This window comes from Ctenopharyngodon idella, chromosome 18 (genome assembly GCF_019924925.1).
Source record: "Ctenopharyngodon idella isolate HZGC_01 chromosome 18, HZGC01, whole genome shotgun sequence".
NCBI classification, from domain to species: domain Eukaryota; kingdom Metazoa; phylum Chordata; class Actinopteri; order Cypriniformes; family Xenocyprididae; genus Ctenopharyngodon; species Ctenopharyngodon idella.
In genome coordinates, this window is record NC_067237.1 from 15803131 (window position 1) to 15823222 (window position 20092).

The 20092-nt window shown below is 38.3% G+C and overlaps 1 protein-coding gene across 7 annotated transcripts in view; it reads right to left on the reverse strand.

The window, feature by feature from the left end:
* The window catches only part of LOC127499961 (transcription initiation factor TFIID subunit 4), a 101631-nt gene that overhangs the window by 53728 nt on the left and 27811 nt on the right, over positions 1–20092 (reverse strand). For 6 of the 7 annotated variants that reach the window (XM_051870696.1, XM_051870697.1, XM_051870695.1 and 3 more), the window contains 4 exons: positions 17524–17693; positions 12187–12317; positions 9195–9320; positions 2691–2747 (listed from right to left, as the gene is read on the reverse strand). In XM_051870696.1, coding sequence (XP_051726656.1) covers positions 2691–2747; positions 9195–9320; positions 12187–12317; positions 17524–17693 — 484 coding nt within the window. Of the gene's footprint in view, positions 1–876; positions 2511–2690; positions 2748–9194; positions 9321–12186; positions 12318–17523; positions 17694–20092 lie in introns of those variants that run through there. The other variant, XM_051870701.1, reaches the window with a different exon arrangement.

Genomic DNA, 20092 nt, shown 5'->3' on the forward strand with positions numbered 1-20092 from the left:
AAGTCTTTTCGCAAAACATTTCAGCAAATCAACAGGCTAAAGAACACTTACACAGGGAACTTTTGCCTATGGTTTAAAAATACCATAGCAAAAACAACTAAACTAACTAATATAAATTTCAAGCATTATTTAAGTCAAGTAAACACTCAGTAATTGAAAAAGAACAAATAAACAAAATAGCAATTGCACAAATAGCCTAAATACAACTGAACAAAAGATACGATTGAAATAAAGTGTTTTAAGATTTCCAAGTATTCAGGTGCAGAAACTGTAATCAAATGCAAAATAACACAGCATTTTATGAATAAAATATACATTACAAATATAGTTACAAAAGTTATTCAGTCAAGAACAACAACTGAATTTTCTTTTTGTCTTTTGTTGTTTGATTAACATTATTATAGAGACGGCAGCAGGAATATTAGGCTGCTGTCACTTTAAGAGCTGCACGGATCCAATATACTGATACGCGTTTTCTTTGCCAACTGTTTACGCTCACTTAAGACATAACCGACTGTGTTTACGAGGATATTTTGACATATTTTTGTGTGTATTTGTCTGTTCAAGTGCAAAAAGACGCGAAAGAGAACTTAGTTCAGTACCGCACGCTATACAGTATAAGAGGCGGCTTTCTGTGTGCGCTTTGGATGTGTGCGGGTCTTCTTGCTTCTTTAAATGGTTTAAAGTCATATTAAAATGCGCACAAAGTAATCGATAAGAGGAATCAAAATTTTTATTTTAAAATAAGTATCCGATTCCTGACCCTAAAGGGTTAGTTCACTTCAGGATTAAAATGTCCTGATAATTTACTCACCCCCATGTCATCCAAGATGTTCATGTCTTTCTTTCTTCAGTATAAAAGAAATTAAGGTTTTTGAGGAAAACATTCCAGGATTTTTCTCCATATAGTTCAAAAGTTACCAACGGGTTGAAGGTCCAAATTGCAGTTTCAGTGCAGCTTCAAAGGGCTCTACAGTATCCCGTACGTATTCATGTTGGAAAGGTCACACGTGACGTAGGCGGAAGTACCGCGGCAGGGCAAAAAAACTCCATCTCATTTTCTCCTCCAACTTCAAAATCGTCCGACATCGTTGTTTTACCTTTTTTTGTAAAGGCCGTTTGACTTATTCTTTGCACGTTCTTTTTGTAAACACTTGCTCTGTACTTCCGCCTACGTCACGCGTGAACTTTCCAACGTGATTACGTAATGCGTGTCGAAGTGCAAGACGAGCATTTGTGGTTAAAAAGTATATAAATTTTATTTTTTTTTAGAAATTGACCGATGGTTTCTCTAGATAAGACTCTTATTCCTCGTCTGGGATCATGTAGAGCTCTTTGAAGCTGCACTGAAACTGACATTTGGACCTTCAACCCGTTGAACCCCAGTGAAGTCCACTATATGGAGAAAAATCCTGGAATGTTTTCCTCGAAAAACTTTTTTTTTTTTCTACTGAAGTGAACTAATCCTTTAAGTATCCGATTCCAGAATTGGAATCGATTTTCGATTCCCAACCCTAGTAAGGACAGACTTTGAAAGATAAAGCCTTGTCTAAAAGATTAAAGTTAAACAAGTCTTAAGGTTCTTTTACAGGCCGTACACACCGACAGATCTGTTTGAAATGTCACCAATAGAAATCTGCACTTAATTGATATATAGTTTTTTTGATGTTTAACACATTTAATTACACTTCCTGTAATTCCAATTCAACTTCCTGTGGGTTATGGTCAATTCCATTCAAATTCCAACTCATGAATTGTAAAAAAAAAAGTCAATTCTTCGTCACTGTGTAGCCTATGTTCTTTGTGTTTTGTCTACAAGTTTTAGTTGTAGTTGTAAAAGCAAAGGGGGAAAAACATAAATAAAAGTGTCATTTTCTGCACTGGAGTTGCTACAAAGTTAGTGACAAACACAGACGCCCACAGAGTCAAAAAATACCCAGTGAAAACACACCTGTGGGTGGAGAGTTGTAATTGAACTCAGTTTTGGAAACAGATCGTATCAGAGAACAGGGTTCATCTGGACTCAATTTTGTAGTCAAAGACTCAGTGAAGGCCAGACACCTGAGTGCAAACATCGCCGTACACATCACAAACACACACAAATGTACGTCTAAAGCCGAAACTGTTTGATTCTTCAAATGCTACAAACACATGCATCTGCTCAGCATCACAGTCAACTGTTCTGTACAGAAAGCTCATGTTTTTAGTGGGTCATTAAGTCTGCTGAGAATCAAGAACAGCACTATTTTTTAATTGGCAGTGTAAAAAAATAAAAATCAATGCGGGAGAAAACAAGCAAGCAATCTGTGCCTCATACCGCGGTAACAGTTTCTAATTGTCCCCCTTTTTGCTAGTGCAAGACGAGAACGCAATGCCGTCCGCCTTTATGATGCTAATGGCCTTGGCAAATTATCCGTCAAACGGGAAAAACTCTGACTTCATCTCCAATCAGATTCCACATTCCGCCCCGGATAAAAGCACAGCACATTCCCCTAAATATCAGCTCAGAGCTGGAGAAAAGAGGAAAACGCTCATTTTTTCGCAGGACATCAATCAATGAAAATAATTCCTCAAACTTTCTTCTTTTTTTTCCCAGAGTCAGACTTTAAATGGCATTACATATGTAGCACGGCATAAAAAATTCATCTGCCGGAGCCTTGAAATGTCAGTGGTAATGATGGAAGCCTCACCTCCTTTGCTTTCTGCTTCAGACGGGCTTGTTCTGGATCTTCTTGCCGCGAGCGACTCTGGGAGAGAAAGAGAGAGAGAGATGGAGGGAGGATGAACGACAGAAGGAACGATGGAGGGAGAGACGGGCAGACGGCAGGTGAGCGTGTCGTGAGCTCAACTCATCTGCGGCACTAAAATAGTTGCGGACAAACGAGGGCAGATCTGATGTGTCAAGGACAGAGTGTGTGTGTGTGTTCAGCGGTGACTGATTCTACGCCCGCAGGCTGTGCCCTCCAAACACAGCCGACACACACACACACACACACACAATGCCGCAGGCAACTACTAATCAAAAAGACACAAGTAACAAATGCAGGTTCAGCTGACACTCATCAGTGTGTGTGTGTGTGTGTGTGTGTGTGTGTGTGTGTGTGTGTGTGTGTGCATACAAATGTAAAAAATGAAACAACTTTTTGTGTGTGTGTGTGTGTTTGTGTCGGTGTCAAAACTATAAAGGCCCGTTCACACCAAGAACTATAACTATAACGATAACTTTAATGATAACTATATTTGACGATATCGTTCTGTTTATTATAAGCAGTTTTGTCATCTGTCGCTTTAAATGCTCAAGCTCTTTAAAGGGGTGGTTGATTATGATTTCACTTTTTTAACTTTAGTTAGTGTGTAATGTTGCTGTTTGAGCATAAACAACATCTGCAAAGTTACGACGCTCAAAGTTCAATGCAAAGGAAGATATTTTCTTTTAAAGAATTATCTGTTTACAACAAACGGCTGGTAGGGACTACAACGAACTTCTTCCCGGGTTGGTGACATCACAAACCCCTAATTTACATAAACCCCGCCCCCGAGAACACGCAACAAAGGGGGTGAGGCCATGTTGGGCTGCTTTAGAGAAGAGGAAGAGTTGTTGTAGTAGATTGTTGTTGACATGCCGTCATTTTACGCTGGACTGCTTCACAAATGAACGCTGGATTTGCACAAAAGATTAACATGACGGCACATGCTAGTCGATGAGTTGAATCAACTCCACAGCAACTACATAAATTTATCCACTAACCATTCAGAAACGTCTAAAAGTTGTAACTTCTTCCTGAGTCTCTCCATCAGTGTCGACTCCGTTTTGAACAATGTAAGGCTGAACACCGTTACTGACAATCCTCATTTTGGCTGCGTGAGATTCTCCAGCTTTGTTGTTGTTAAGCGACCGAAGCGTAAGCTGTTAAAGCTCCGCCCTCTTCTGGAAAGGGGTCCGGGAGCAGCAGCTCATTTGCATTTAAAGGGACACACACAAAAACGGCGTGTTTTTGCTCACACCCAAATAGGGGCAAATTTGACAAGCTATAATAAATGATCTGTGGGGTATTTTGAGCTGAAACTTCACAGACACATTCTGGAGACACCAGAGACTTATATTACATCTTGTGAAAGGGGCATTATAGGTCCCCTTTAAAGCAGGATGGATTCTGATTTGCTGTCAATGTCTTTACTGTTCATCAGGTGGAATAAATAGTTCTGAAAGTGAATCCAATGATATTGTTTCTCTGTGCCGCTATCATTATAGTTGTGGTGTGAACTCTGCTCTTCTCTTATATTTAGAGTGATTTTTAGAACTATACCTTTATCATTATAGTTATCATCATTGGTGTGAACGGGCCTTAAGGGTGTAATCTGGTGTTTTCTATGGAAGCTTGTTTCCGCCACTGAATAAAAAAATAAAAAAGGTCATTTGTGACTTTTTATCTCATGATTCTGACTTTTTAACTCGCAATTGCGAGTTTATATCATGCAATTCTGTGAAAAAAAGTCGCAATTATATTTTAAATTGTTTTATTTTGTGGCGAAAACAAGCTTCTATAGTTTTCAGTGTCTCAGAGCGACTCGATTCACAGTAAATGCTGCTCCACATGAAGTTTGGGTCGCTTTAACATGCATTTGGAAACACAACAATCATCTTCACAAACTTGTAATGAGAAGCACTGATCAACAAGGACTCCCTGCATTTTTTCCTTCAAAATAAAAGTTTGATGTTTGAAAATGAAGAAATTAAAACAACCAATATTTTTTTTTTTTTCTTAAATACAGTTTTTTTTACATTGAAATACTATAATAGTAATAAAATGTTATTTTGTTTTAAGAAATTTTTATTTAGTAATCATAAATCCTTTTTATTATATTATTATTATTATTATTATTATTATTATATAGCCATATTGATATATAATCACAACATTCTGGCCAAATTGTGTAGCCTTACAAACAAGCACAGCAAACCTGGATTTTTTTTTGTTTTGTTTTTTTTGGATAACGTTCAAAGAACATTCAGAGATCATATTTTCATAAGTTAATGGGAATGGGAATGTTCTTACAACATATTTTTGTCCGCTGGGATGATGAACAAAATGTGTAAGAGGCATAAGCTTTTGTTGGTCACAGAATATATTTTCTGCAATAATCCAAAAACCAATGGAAAAATCCTATGAGGGAATCAGGGTGATGCAAACTTATAAAAGTACGTCATCCCTGCAGCTCTCGTGTGTGTGTGTGTGTGTGTGTGTGTGTGTGTGTGTGGTCAGAGAGGGTAAATCTCTCTGCTGAAGCATTTAATTGTGGCCTAGTGTGATTTCACTCTCATTTTGTCTGTTTTAAAGAGAGACGTGTGAGGTGTGTGCGTGTGATCCTGAGGGCTTTGTGTTTAGGTCTCCAGTCTTTTTTTAATTGCCCCATGAGGATGTCTCCTAACTCACCCTCTCTCTGCGAGGAGAGGGGCGGCAGTACTCTGCCCTTCCTCACTGCTAATTGGTTTTAAATATATCAGGCAGTTCACGTACTGGTCGCTATCTGGGCTGAGAGTAATGCGTTTGGCCCCTGGCCCTCGCGCTCGTCCCTGAAGACTCCAGTCATATTTGAAATGGACGATGAGATTTATTTTAGTAGGTTCATGTTTAAGGGGTCAAATCACGCTGAGCTTAAAGACGCACAGTGAGAATACAAGGACACAAACGAATCAGAGCTGATTAGTGGTTTCTGTTCCCACGGAATGATCTAAACCCAAACTAAAACAAGATTTGTTTGTACTGTCTGTCAATATTCATTAACTGGCATAACTTTACACTAAAGTCTCATTTGTTAATGTTAGTTGATGCATGAACTAGAAATGAACAATATATTTTTATAACATTTATTAGGGGTTCAAGTGCGTAGCTCTGAAACCTTATTGTAACTGTTAAAATTTCCAAGGATCAGCATTCTCCCCTAAAAGTGAGACCAAACAGACCAAACCGTAAATTGTAGAGACTTGAAACTTTGAGTGCTGGTAGTGCTCACACTGTCTATAACGTCAACAAGGCTTGCCCCAATCGGCCTAACGGTGGCGCTACAGCGGTCAAAAGTACAAAATGGCTCATAACTCCTAAACAGGTGAAATTTTCGGGTATTTTGGATTTTTTGAAAAACGTACTTTTGCGTACTAGTCCTAGGTTTTTGGCCCGATCAGAACCAAACCAGTGCAGCAAGATTCTCTGGAGTCTGATTGTCAATAATTATCAAAAAAAGTTGACATTCTGATTCACGGTCCCTAATGGCCACCAAAACGTTCGAAGTGGGTGGAGCCACTTTTACTAAAATGGCTATAACTCGTGAACGGAATTAAATATTTTCACCAAACTTGGCACACCTGTGTAAGAGCTCATTCTGTGGTCGCATGAAAAAGGATGCAGCGACTGGCCCCTTGGTGGTGCTATAACAGGGAAAAAAACATGAAAATGGCTATAACTACTTCACTGTTAGTCCGATCGACTTGAAATTTGGCATGCAGTGTCTTTGTCCAAGGTGCCATGACTGTCTATGAGGACATTGACGCATCTCAAAAAACATGGCCGCCATCAGCCAATGAAGTTTGAGAAGCTATCAGACAAGGTTAACGGAGGCCGATCGGAAGGAAACTCGCTGGGCCTGTTTGACTCACGGCCCTAGAGACCTGTGAGAAGTTCGAAAGAAATCGGCCACTGGGGGGCGCCTTCGCATTTTTCACGTGCATAAAGAATCGTGTATCGCTCGATTTTTCGCACATGCCCACTACATTTGTAACACATGGTAGAACAACTCATTCTGAGCAACTTTGTCTCTAGGACCGCCGCTGTCCACTGAATCATTCATTGAATATTGGAGATTATTTCAAAAACCAGCTTTGGCGAACTAGTCCTATGTTTTTGGCTCAACCTTGATAACTGTTAAAAAGCTTTAAAAACGATGTATTTCCTATGGTAAATTGCCTGTATTTCCTGTAAATGGTCTTTTCCATCTATGATCGAGATGGTTACAGGCTTGCTAATTAAAACATAATACCTTTTTAAGGCCTTAAAGGCCTTAAAGCACTTGAACCCCGATAATTGCTGCTCGCAGCTATATTTAATCTTTGTTACTCTTAGTTAACAGAAAAACAGTTCGTTCACACTACATTAACAGACACAATTTTTCATTTTAGAAATGTTTTAGTAAACGTTCAAATTAAGATTAAGTAAGTACTAAATGCTGTAGAAGTATTGTTCATGTCAAAAATTCAGTGGGGTTCTATATAGAACCCTGGAGTTCTTGATTCAGTTTTAAAGAACGCTTTATGCCAAAAAGGTTTTATATAAATGATAATATTTCAATTTATCTAGTGATGAAGTGTGTTTATGAGCTGTTTAATTTAAAAATGAATTAAAACTAAATCCATAACATGACCCGATGACGGAATCTATAAAAGGATCTATATATGACGCACCTGACGGAACCCTTTAAGGTTCTATATAGAACCTTTTCTTCTAATAGTGTAAGTAATGTTTACAAATGGGACTTTACTGATTCATTCATTGTTTCCAGACTACATTGGCAGTGATTTGTGGAGTTTAAAGAGCTACAGAAGACACATTTTTTATGTATTTGAGTTGTAAACACACACCATGTTTCCCTGATCGCATTTTAGGCTTCAGCGGAGTTGAAATCCCTCACAACCCTGATACTTCAGCTTGCGTAACATCCCACCCCGGCACAAAGTCACGGAGGTCGGCGTGGCCATTCACACTCGCATACGAGCTAAACTGTCTCGTTTTGGCTGGCCAGCAGAAATATAATCTAGCTATGGCATAATAACGGCATTAGGCCGAAGGGAGGCGAGACTCTGCCGTGTTAGGGGGTCTTTACGGCGGGTCATCGTCTCTGAGCTAAATGAATTAATGACGAAAACGAGCAGAACTATTTCACTGCGGTGCTCCGGGCGACGGGCGCAGGGCAGAGTGGACGCAATCGCCTCTTTAATTGGAAACTCCGTCGTCTGGGGTTATCAGGGGCTTCCAGGATCAGTGCTGGACGCTGGAAAAGAGTCTCACATATAAACTTTGTTCAGACATCCTCAGATCAGTTGTAAGATGATGTCTGAGCATTATGAGCTCTTTCAGTGCCAGAGATATTGGACATAATTCGTGAAAAGCATTTCTTTGTAAACTCTGCGTCAATAAAAACATTCTTGGGTAACTTGCTTTTGCCAATTGATTTCATTACTATAATTTGATATCTGCAAATTGGCAAAAAAATAATGCAACAGTGCAAGCAAAAAAATAATGCAAGCAAAAAAAGATTTACACAGATATTAGATTTTGATTTTTAGTAATTTTGTGTCTTTGTAATTTTTATTAGTTTTAGTTATTTTAATACATCAAGCTAAACTAAATGAACATGAGAAATGTTGCTTTGGCAACTAGCTGAAATAAAATAAATAAAATAAAATATTTAAAAAAACTTTAGTTAACATTTATTTTATTTTAAGATTTTTATGGTTTTAGTTTAATAAAGGTCTATTTACATCAAAGGTGACAAAGCAATGAAAATCCCAGATGAATTTGACTTTTCATGACCCAAAAATGAAACATTCTCAAACCTGAACGAAAGCGATAATATATTGCAAAATTCAGGCATCTGATATTGACAAATTTACTTGATTTAATGCAAAATATCTGGAATGATGCTTCTAAACATGTGACTCAAAAATTGTATTGATTGGTGTTTTATAAAAACAGCCGAACCCTAAATATGATGGTTAATGGTCACATGACATGCAAGTAAACATTCTTTTTAGTAATAAGTGTTTTATTTTAAAATTAATTATTTGTTTTAATATTACATGATGATTTAAGTAAATTTTCATCAATTTATGAACCAAGGTTTGGGAAACCCTGATGTATAAGAAAAAAGAAAAATAGCACTGCTTCATTGCCAGACAGATTTTTGAGGTTCATTGATTTATTGGTCACTAATTTTGCATAATATTTTGACAATTTCACTAAGCAGAAATTGTTTATGTCAACAGATTTTAGAACTGGCACAAGCGAACATGGTTTTCGTTCGATGCAGTCATTTTAAAATTAATAAGCGTGGGCGATCTAACTCAGTTATTTGTCCAGTTTGCAGCAAGGTGAAGAATTCCTGAGCTTCTCCAACGTTTACGTGAGGATCTGAGAGATTACCTTCGCCGCTCGGAGGAGAATCTCTCGCTCTCGCTCGTCTTTCCTCTGCTTTTCCATCCGTTCCAACTGCTCAAAAAACTTGAGCTGCGAGCGCGCGTCAGACGACTGCTCGTACCACTCGTCTTCCTGAGGAGACACAGAGAGAAAGAGGTCATGAGATGCTCAACCAAAAGTTCTGATACTCGTAAACACATTTTAACTTATTTATGAGTGTTTATTATGACTCAATCGTGATGAAAACCTTCTTCCTAGGCAGGTGAGACGGAAGTTTATGGGACTAACGCAAAAAACATGTTTACTCCAGAATGCGACCTGGATTGTTTTGAGCACTTCCTGCGCTATCCCTGCTTCTTTTCATTTTCTGACAAGCTTGTCTCTCCTCTCATCCCTGTCTCCATCTCTCCTGTCCTTTGTTGGCTATGAAGTCAGGACGATCTTGTTTTTTGCTGATGTCAACAGAGTTTCTTCACACGGGCGCATGGCTCATTTATAAACCGGAGAGCGGCAGATGCAAACCAACAAAACAAAAAAGCCACAACACACACCAAACAGAAAAACAGAAAAACAAAACGTGCGTCCTCTCCGCTAAACTACTCGCCATGTACACAAATAAACAGCTTTTAAAGAGCTCCTCCACCTGCTTTTCCTCCTTTGTGGGTTTGTTTTGTTCATCTTGGGTTCCCGTTAATGCGAGTCTCTTGAAAGAGCGCTACATTTAATGCGACGCGCTCGACTGTGCGGTTAAAGCATGTGTTGGACTCTCTGGCTGTGGGTTTGAATATTGAATTGTTTACCTGGTGCTTCTGTCTCTTTGTCATTTATGTGCCCAAAAGTTTCCACTTCAACAACACTTTACAATACGACTGTGTGTGAACTAACAATGAGCAGTACATACAACATTTATAATATATACCAATGCATTTGAAAAGATACACTAGTTTATGCATAATGAACTAACAATAATATTTATAAACAACAAAAGGAAAGTTCATCTAGACAAACTTTAGCAAACCTTACTATCAGACGAACAGACAAGTTTTTTCAGTAAGACAGGCAGTCTGATTGACAAGTGATTGCTAGGCAGTTGCTAGGGTGTTACTGTCCAAGTTGGTTTCTATAGCATTCTAGGTGGCTGTTGCTAAGGTGATAATTGCTATGGTGTTGCCCAGTGGTTTCTAGGCAGTTGTAGGGTGTTCTAGATGACTGCTAGGGCATTTTGGGTCATTGCTATTGTTGCTGCAAATGAGTTATTTGTGCTCTTTATGTGTAAAGGAGTTATTCTGTTACTAAAGTGATGTCAGTGGTTGCTATGGTGTTCCTAGGTGGTTGCTAGGGTACTGGCAAAGAGCTCTATAAGGTTGTTAGAGCATTGCTAGGTGGTTTCTAGAGTGTTCAAGATGGTTTATAGGGAATTCTGGGAGGTTGCTTAGGTGTTGCTAGGTGGTTGCTAGTGTATTCAAGATAGTTGCTAGGGTGTTGCTAGGGCATCTCTAGGCAGCTGCTAGGGTGTTTTAGTAGTTGTTAGGGTATTGCTAGGTTTCTAGAGTGTTAAAGATGGGTTATAGGGCATTCTGGGTGGTTGCTTAGGTGTTGCTAGGTGGTTGCTAGTGTATTTAAGGTGGTTGCTAGGGCATTGCTAGGGCATCACTAGACAACTGCTAGGGTGTTCCAGTGGCTGTTAGGGCATTGCTAGGTGGTTTCTAGAGTGTTCAAGATGGTTTATAGTGCATTCTGGGTGGTTGCTTAGGTGTTGCTAGGTGGTTGTTAGTGTATTCAAGGTGGTTGCTAGGGCGTTGTTAGGGAAACACCAGGCAGCTGCTAGGATGTTCCTAGGTGGTTGCTAGGGTACTGACAAAGAGCTCTATATGCTTGTTATAGCATTGCTAGGTGGTTTCTAGAGTGTTCAAGATGGTTTATAGGGCATTCTGGGTGGTTGCTTAGGTGTTGCTAGGTGGTTGCTAGTGTATTCAAGGTGGTTGCTAGGGCATCACTAGGCAGCTGCTAGGGTGTTTCAGTAGTTGTTGGGGCATTGCTAGGTTTCTAGAGTGTTCAAGATGGGTTATAGGGCATTCTGGGTGGTTGCTTAGGTGTTGCTAGGTGGTTGCTAGTGTATTTAAGGTGGTTGCTTGGGCGTTGCTAAGGAATCACTAGGCAGCTGCTTTGGTGTTCCAGTGGTTGTTAGGGCACTGTTAGGTGGTTTCTAGAGTGTTCAAGATGGTTTATAGCACATTCTGGGTGGTTGCTTAGGTGTTTCTAGGTGGTGGCTAGTGTATTTAAGGTGGTTGCTAGGGCGTTGCTAGTGCATCACTGGGCAGCTGCTAGATTGTTCCAGTGGTTGTTATGGCATTGATAGGTTGTTTCTAGAGCATTCAAGATGATTTATAGGGCATTCTGGGTGGTTGCTTAAGTGTTGCAATGCGGTTACTAGTGTATTCAAGGTGATTGCTAGGGTGTTGCTAGGGCATCACTAGGCAGCTGCTAGGGTGTTCCAGTGGTTGTTAGGACATTGCTAGGTGGTTTCTAGAGTGTTCAAGATGGTTTATAGGGCATTCTGGGTTATTGCTTAGTTGTTGCTATGTGTTTGCAAGTGTATTCAAGGTGGTTGCTAGGGCGTTGCTATGGCATCACTAGGCAGCTGCTAGAATGCTCCAGTGGTTGTTAGGGCATTGCATACACAAATAAACAGACAAATTAATACCCAATGCATTACTAATGTTAACATATAGAACTTCATGTAAAGTGTTTCTAAATAAATCATTGTTTCTCTCTTCAAATCTGATATTTTAGCATATATTTAAGTGTTGAAGTGTTGAACAGCAAATGATTTTCATGTTAATGATTGAATTAGTTTTTGCTGTGAGCAGATGAATGAAACAATGTGTGTTTTGTGACACTAAAATGATGTTTGTGTCATTTGTAGGAAAACTATTTACAAAAAACACAGAATACATATATAAATAAACGCCTCTTGAAGACTGATCCCGTCTCATACCTTACACGAGTCCATTCTGTGCTGGGCGATGGAGGAAACTTTCTCCAGCACCGTCCGTAATCTGGACTGGGTGGCGTGAGAAATGAAGTTCACTGCCTCCAGCGGTACGTCCGTCACTCCAAACTTCTTAGCTGAAACAAGAAAGACACAGATGTTATGAAAATATATCAATAATCAAACAAAACACATCACCACGCAGATGTTTGGAAGGAAGTTCAGCGAGAGAAAATTACATCTGTCCTATCTTATAAATCCTCCACAAAAAGGTCCAATATGTGTTGAGAAAATAAAGGGTTGTTATGGTGAACTGACACGACCTGCATTTAAAACACAAATATGCTGAGAGGTAGTTTTGCAGCTTCTGTGGCTCATTTTCAAACCTGATTTCCTGAAATTTCAGAAAATTGAGTTTGGATGAGCCTCTGTGGTTTGGAAGGTCAGCAATCCTGATCCAACCACCCAGAAGAGCTGAGGAGACTTAAAACAGCAACTTTGTCTCATTTGTTTCTCCTGAAATTTCTTAAGTAAAAAAAAACTAGACTAGTGCTGTCAAATCGATTAATCGCGATTCAGATTATATTGAGATCTTTGACTTCTGATTGCAGATATTGGGATCTTGGCAAATCTGAACACAGTCTGCGAAATTTTTGAGAAACATAAGACATTACGAGTGTCTTTTTATCGGGAGAAACATCTGAGAAACAAAAGCAAATGTCGGCTACTGAGGAGAAACATTTGAGATCGACGTTTTAATTTGTGATTTTTCTTTCCTATATGAAAGAGAAGATGGGAAAAGAAAAACAGCTCTTTCACAGCTCTTTTTTTGAGTTGACAACTTTTGCTTTAAAGGATAATTAGTGCCGGAGTTTATAAGAACGCTGCAAACCTTCACAATGCTTCTATCTACAGCATCCCCGACTTTAATTTGCTATTAACATAAGTTATTCTTCCACTGTTATTTTAAGAAAATCTCACCAATTATTTAAATCAGCCGCTAAACGTGCAGAGAGTGTCCTTAATGACTCCGAACGAGATCTTACAAGGGAACAAGTAAAAAAGAAATGCTGAAAACATCTTAGGAATGTCAAAACATGAGGAGTTTCTTAAGGCCACGGCTCTTTAAAAAAAACACAAGAAAGATTTAGATGAACTGAAGAATTTCTATTCGGTCCAAAAAATAACAAGCTGCTTTTGCGGAGGATAAAACCTCTGGTAAATCTCTTAATGCAGGTTTACCCTGTGTTAAAAATTAGACTGGCAGGCTTGGTCCTCTCATGGTGATGTGCATTAAGTATATTTATATTTATGTATCTGGCAGATGCTTTTCTTCAAAGCGCCATGCATTCCCTGGTAATCGAACCCATGACCTTGGCGTTGCAAGCCTCATGTTCTGCTGTTTGATCAGGAATGGACACACAAAGTAAAAAGCATGCAATTTTTGATTTCATATAGGTAAAAGACATGATAACTGTTTAAGAAACATTGAGTGGATGTGATCTTCGTGTATGAGGGTGAATCAGGGCATTCAGTGTTTGTGTGCATTGTGTTTTGTTGGGTTGTGTGTGTGCATTTCTCTCAGATTGAGCCGAGCTGGCAGGATTTGTGCCTCCCTTGGTTTGCTGTCACCTAAGAGTTCTCCAGCAGCCCATCAACGACACCACACCACACCGCTGCGGCCCAGCAGGGGGCGCTTCGTCCTCCTACACACACTCCTGCACCTTTGAGAAGAATTACACGTTTCTAACGCACAGCACGCTCCCAGCGACAGCTCGATGCCGACGCTAACGCGCGGTAAAACAGATACCCTAGGGCTTCTGACGCTTAACTGAGATCTAATGTGTAGCGAACGCGAGGGTGACAGAACAAGTGCTAGTTTAAACTAGTTTGTGAGGAAACTTTCTACGTCCTTCATACAACCCATAAGATTCTAGTCTGAAAATTATGCATTTTGTGAGAGAAATCACACTTCATTTAGCAGTAAATTAGTTTGACTCATCTGAGATTCCAAGGTCTTCTGTGGCATGTGATTTGTAAACAATACAAAGCAAATCACTTAAGGAGAATCAAATGGGTGAATGAGATTGTTTTAAATTTTGTTTGGGAGCAATCCACCTGAACGTCAGTCTACTGCTCGATATAAGAAACCTCATTTTGGGGCTGGTAAGATTTTTTAATGTTTTGGAAAGAAGTCTCTTCTACTCACCAAGGCTGAATTTATTTGATCAAAAATACAGTAAAAATTGTTTTGTAACATTATAAATGTCTTTACTGTCACTTTTGATCAATTTAATGCATTCTTAATGACTAAAAGTATTAATTTCTTTCTTAACCCTTTGAAGCATAGAGGTCACTTTAGTGGACAGCTATTCAAAAAGCATTTTCTTGCGTTTGCATGGGTTTTTATGGCATAGTTGCACATCAACCTCTACCAAGTGGCAAGCCGTTGTATGTCGATTTTTTTCCTTCCAAACCAAGATGGCCGATGGCCATTCAGAACTGCCAAGTTGCTCCAGAATATCCATCCATTAGTTCTATCCTAGGAGACTTGTGCTGGTAAAAAAAAAATGTAGTAGCATCAAGCAAAATCTAATGAGTCATATCACAGTTAAATTTTCCAATTATTGATTTTAGATTGGTTGGAAATTCTGATTAATCATCTGTCCACTAAAGTGGTCATCATGCATCAAAAGCTATATTTCAGCTACAATTCATACTATTACTGTGACAATTTTTAAAAAATACTTCATCTACAGTAACTTTTTTGACTGTAGATAAATGTATTTGTGTTATTAGAATGTAATTTGCATTAACATCAAAAATGTAATGTGATTACATACGTAATGTACAAGTAATGTGTTACTTGTAATGCATTACTTGTTACACCAAAAAAGTAATCTGATTACACAATGCACATTACTTGTAATGCAATACTTTACTCCTTACATAAAAAAAGTAATCTGATTATGTAAAGCATGTTACATGTAATGTTACTTTACTCGTAACATCGAAAAAGTAATCTGATTACGTAATGCATGTTACATGTAATGCATTACTTTACTCCTTACATCAAAAAGTTATCTTATTACACTATACACATTACTTGTAATGCGTTACTTTACCCATAACATCAAAAAAGTAATCTGATTACGTAATGCATGTTACTTGTAATGCATTATTTTACTCTTTGCATCAAAAAGTAATCTGATTACATGATGCATGTTATTTGTAATGCGTTACTTTACTCCTTACGTCAAAAAGTAATCAGATTACGTAATGCACGTTACTTGTAATGCGTTACTTTACTACTTACCTCAAAAAGTAATCTGATTACGTAATGCACGTTACTTGTAATGCGTTACTTTACTCGTAACATCAAAAAAGTAATCTGATTACATGATGCATGTTACTTGTAATGCATTACTTTACTCCTTACATCAAAAAGTAATCTGATTACATGATGCATGTTATTTGTAATGCGTTACTTTACTCCTTACATCAAAAAGTAATCTGATTATGTTATGCATGTTACTTGTAATGCGTTACTTTACACTTTGCATCAAAAAGTAATCTGATTACATGATGCATGTTATTTGTAATGCGTTACTTTACTCCTTACATCAAAAAGTAATCTGATTATGTTATGCATGTTACTTGTAATGCGTTACTTTACTCTTTGCATCAAAAAGTAATCTGATTACATGATGCATGTTATTTGTAATGTGTTACTTTACTCGTAACATCAAAAAAAGTAATCTGATTACATTATGCACGTTACTTGTAATGGGTTACTTTACTCTTTGCATCAAAAAGTAATCTGATTACATGATGCATGTTATTTGTAATGCGTTACTTTACTCCTTACATCAAAAAGTAATCTGATTATGTTATGCATGTTACTTGTAATGTGTTACTTTACTCCTTACATCAAAATGTAATCAGATTACGTAATGCACGTTACTTGTAATGCGTTACTTTACTCTTTGCATCAAAAAGTAATCTGATTACATGATGCATGTTATTTGTAATGTGTTACTTTACTCGTAACATCAAAAAAAGTAATCTGATTACATTATGCACGTTACTTGTAATGGGTTACTTTACTCCTAACATCAAAAAGTAATGTGATTACGTTATGTATGTTACTTATAATGCATTACCCCAACACTTTTCATTTCAGATGAGATTGAAAACTCCTGATCGCTAGGTTTTCTCAGAGGACAGCTATGGTAGAAATGTGGCCATCTTGAACATAATCAGAATTATCAGCTAATAAGGGTAAATAGACTTACTCCAGTAGACTGGAGGGAGCATGACATAATCTGAGTTGGGTTTCCACAGTTTTATCTTGACATATTGTAGAGATCTCTGATGGAATCACGTTCTCATGTTCTGATATCAAAGACACGCGAAGTTCAACTTGTATGAAGTTCAATTCCATTTTATATAATTTTATTCATATTAAATTATTTATTCATGTTAAATACAACCAATATTGCTGTGTTATTACTGTATTATGTTTAATAAAGTATCTCTTCAGTTAAAACCACAAACACATACTGTCCACTCAAGTGGACATCTGAAAAAAAAAAAAAAAACATTTCAAATCTTGTTTTTCATGCCCTAAGAGCAATAAAACACACAGGGAAAAAATCCTGACTGAGGTCATCATAATTCATGCATGAAAGGGTTAAAAAAGAAAAATCTTACTGACTCCAAACGTTTGAATGGTAGTGTATATCCTAGCATTTGTTTTGTTATATAAATGTTGGTGGTCATATGTTGAGGAATGTTCCAGGTTAAATAAACATGTTGACAGATATCCGGATACGATGCAAATCTAGGCGGACAAACATTCAGCTTTCATTACAAGTGGTTCTTGCAATGTGCTTTTCTTTTTGCTATTTACACAAAAATGGAAGGATGAGTCGAAATTTTTTCTGTGGTAATCGACAGAATGACTTGTGTGGACCATTTTTCCATGTTATAACAATGTGAAAACGGTTTAAGATCCAGTTGAAAAGATGCATAACCACAAATGTAAAAAATTGTTCTACTGGGGACAATAATAAAAACGGTCAACACAATTCTGATACAGCGAGAGTTTGGTGGAACAATAAGGACACTCTCCTGGTGGCCCAAAGCGACCGTGGACTGGCCTACATTTACAAGAACAGAGAACGTTTAAAAGCTCCAGGCTCTCCAGAATAACTCCATATCATCACAGAACAATGAGATGGGTTTATGTGTCCTTGTGAGAGCTTTTTATACTCTTCTAAACATATATTTAGCACTATAAACATCTATTAACTGTAAGGTTCAGGTGTGGAGATACTCTACCTGTTTCCAGTATCCGCCGGTGTAACAGACCTGTGGGCAGGAAGGCCTCGTCTTTACAGGAGCGGATCTGCGTCCCCACCAGCTCAGAGTTGGTCGCTAGAATACGAGCGCTCTCTTCGTTGAGGTTCACGCCAGCCATAGACGCCACATCGTTAATGTCATCATCGTCTCTGAAGTAACAGACAAAATCAGTCTGATCTCACAGCACATTATCATATAATAGACTATAATCAACATATAAATGCATATTCAAAGCACTTGATATTCGACAATCAGCCACTGACGTTTACACGCACTTTATATGTCAAAACTACGATAAAAAGTAGTTTTGTATGTATTATTATGGAAGTTGTTCATTCAGGATGAAATTAACCAGGAGTGGAGAGAATCATAAGAGTAATGGTCAGTTACAGCACCTATAATATTCACTTTCACTCATACATTCTTATGCATTTTAACCTAAAATGATGATTTTGAATAAACTATTATTACATTTTTTAAACATTTTACATTTTTAGATATCAACATGAAAATAAAAATTAAATAAATCTAAATAAATATTTTTTCCACTATCCGTGTACATCTCACATATTCTGAACAGAATGGGAATGTGGATGTGAGTAAATAAAATTAAAATAAATAAAGAAGTATTAAATAAATATTCATGGATATGTTTTTTGTCAGCTACCCACATTTGCATTACATGAATTATGAACAGAATTAGAAAGAGCATGAATAAAATAAATGAATAAATAAATACATTTTTGGATGGATGGATGGATGGATGGATGGATGAAAAGATGAATGAAAAGATGAATGAAAGGATGAATGGATGGATATTTGGATGGATGAATGGATTGATATTTGGATGGATGTAAATTCAGATGGATGGATGGACGGACGGACAGAGGAATATTCGGATGGATGGATGGATGGATGGATGAAAGGATGAATGAAAGGATGGATGTATATTCGGATGGATGGATGGATGGATGGATATTCGGATGGATGAATGGATTGATATTTGGATGGATGTAAATTCAGATGGATGGATGGACAGACGAACAGAGGAATATTCGGATGGATGGATGGATGGATGGATGGATGGATGAAAGGATGAATGAAAGGATGGATGTATATTCGGATGGATGAATGGATGGATATTCGGATGGATGAATGGATGGATATTTGGATGGATGGAAATTCGGATGGATGGATGAATGAATGAAAGCATGGATGATAGGATGGATGGATGGATGGATGGATGGATGAAAGGATGGATGATGGATGGATGAAAGGGCGGATGAAAGGATGGATGGATGGATGGATGGATGGATGGATGGATGGATGGATGGATGGACGGACAGATGGATTGATATTCGGATGGATGGATGGATGGATGGATGGATGGATGGATGGATGGATGAAAGGATGGATGATAGGATGGATGGATGATGGATGGATGGATGGATGGATGAAAGGATGGATGAAAGGATGGATGAAAGGATGGATGAAAGGACGGATGAAAGGATGGATGGATGATGGATGGATGGATGGATTGATATTCGGATGGATGGATAGATGGATGAAAGGATGGATGAAAAGATGAATGAAAGGATGGATGGATATTCGGATGGATGGATGGATGGATGAAAGCATGGATGAAAGGATGGATGGATGGATGGATGGATGAAAGGATGGATGGATATTCGGATGGATGGATGGATGAAAGCATGGATGAAAGGATGGATGGATGGATGGATGGATGGATGGATATTCAGATGGACAGACGGGTAGATGTATAGACTATCCGTGTGCATCACATGTATTATGACCAGAATAGGAATGTGTTTTCATCATGTGCATCATATATAATCTGTACAGAATGTGAATGTGCTTCAGCTGACTGAAGAAGAGAAACTCATGACAGATCAGTGTGTTACTGGTGTGTTTGACCTTCCAACTATAATCCAAAAATATGCCCAGAAATCTTTAGTTGACAAAACACAAGAGTTAAAGCAGACGTCCTTAAAATGACTAAAACTAAAACTGAAATAAAAATAAAGTTCAATAGAAATATATAAAAATGACTAAAACTAAAATGAAAAGTGAAAATATAAAATTAAAAGCTAACTCAAAACATGAATAAACACTATAACAGTGTATAAATAACTGATTCATGGGAATGTTAATGTTATTAGTCAAGCGTGACACATTCCATCAGTGTGACTGGCAGCTTTTTCACCCAATCATTACTCTCCCTTTTTCCCGTTGCCTTGGTAACAGTGTCCTAATTACGGCACATTAGCAGGGGAGCAGCGCGGAGTTTCCTGCGCCCGGGGCGCTGCTGAAAACTTCATCGCTATGGTCACAGAGGTCAAAGTTCACTCAGCTCCACTCTGATTTACGTCCGCGTCTGTACCTCTGTTTCTGACACTGACCCCCTGGCATCTTGTGCCCGCGTCCACGCCACCCCCGGTGCCCATGTGTGTGCGTGCGGCCCCGTCGCGCCCCCTGCCTCTCGCCGGCTGGGCAGGGTGTATATGAGTCCTGACACCACGGCAGGAGC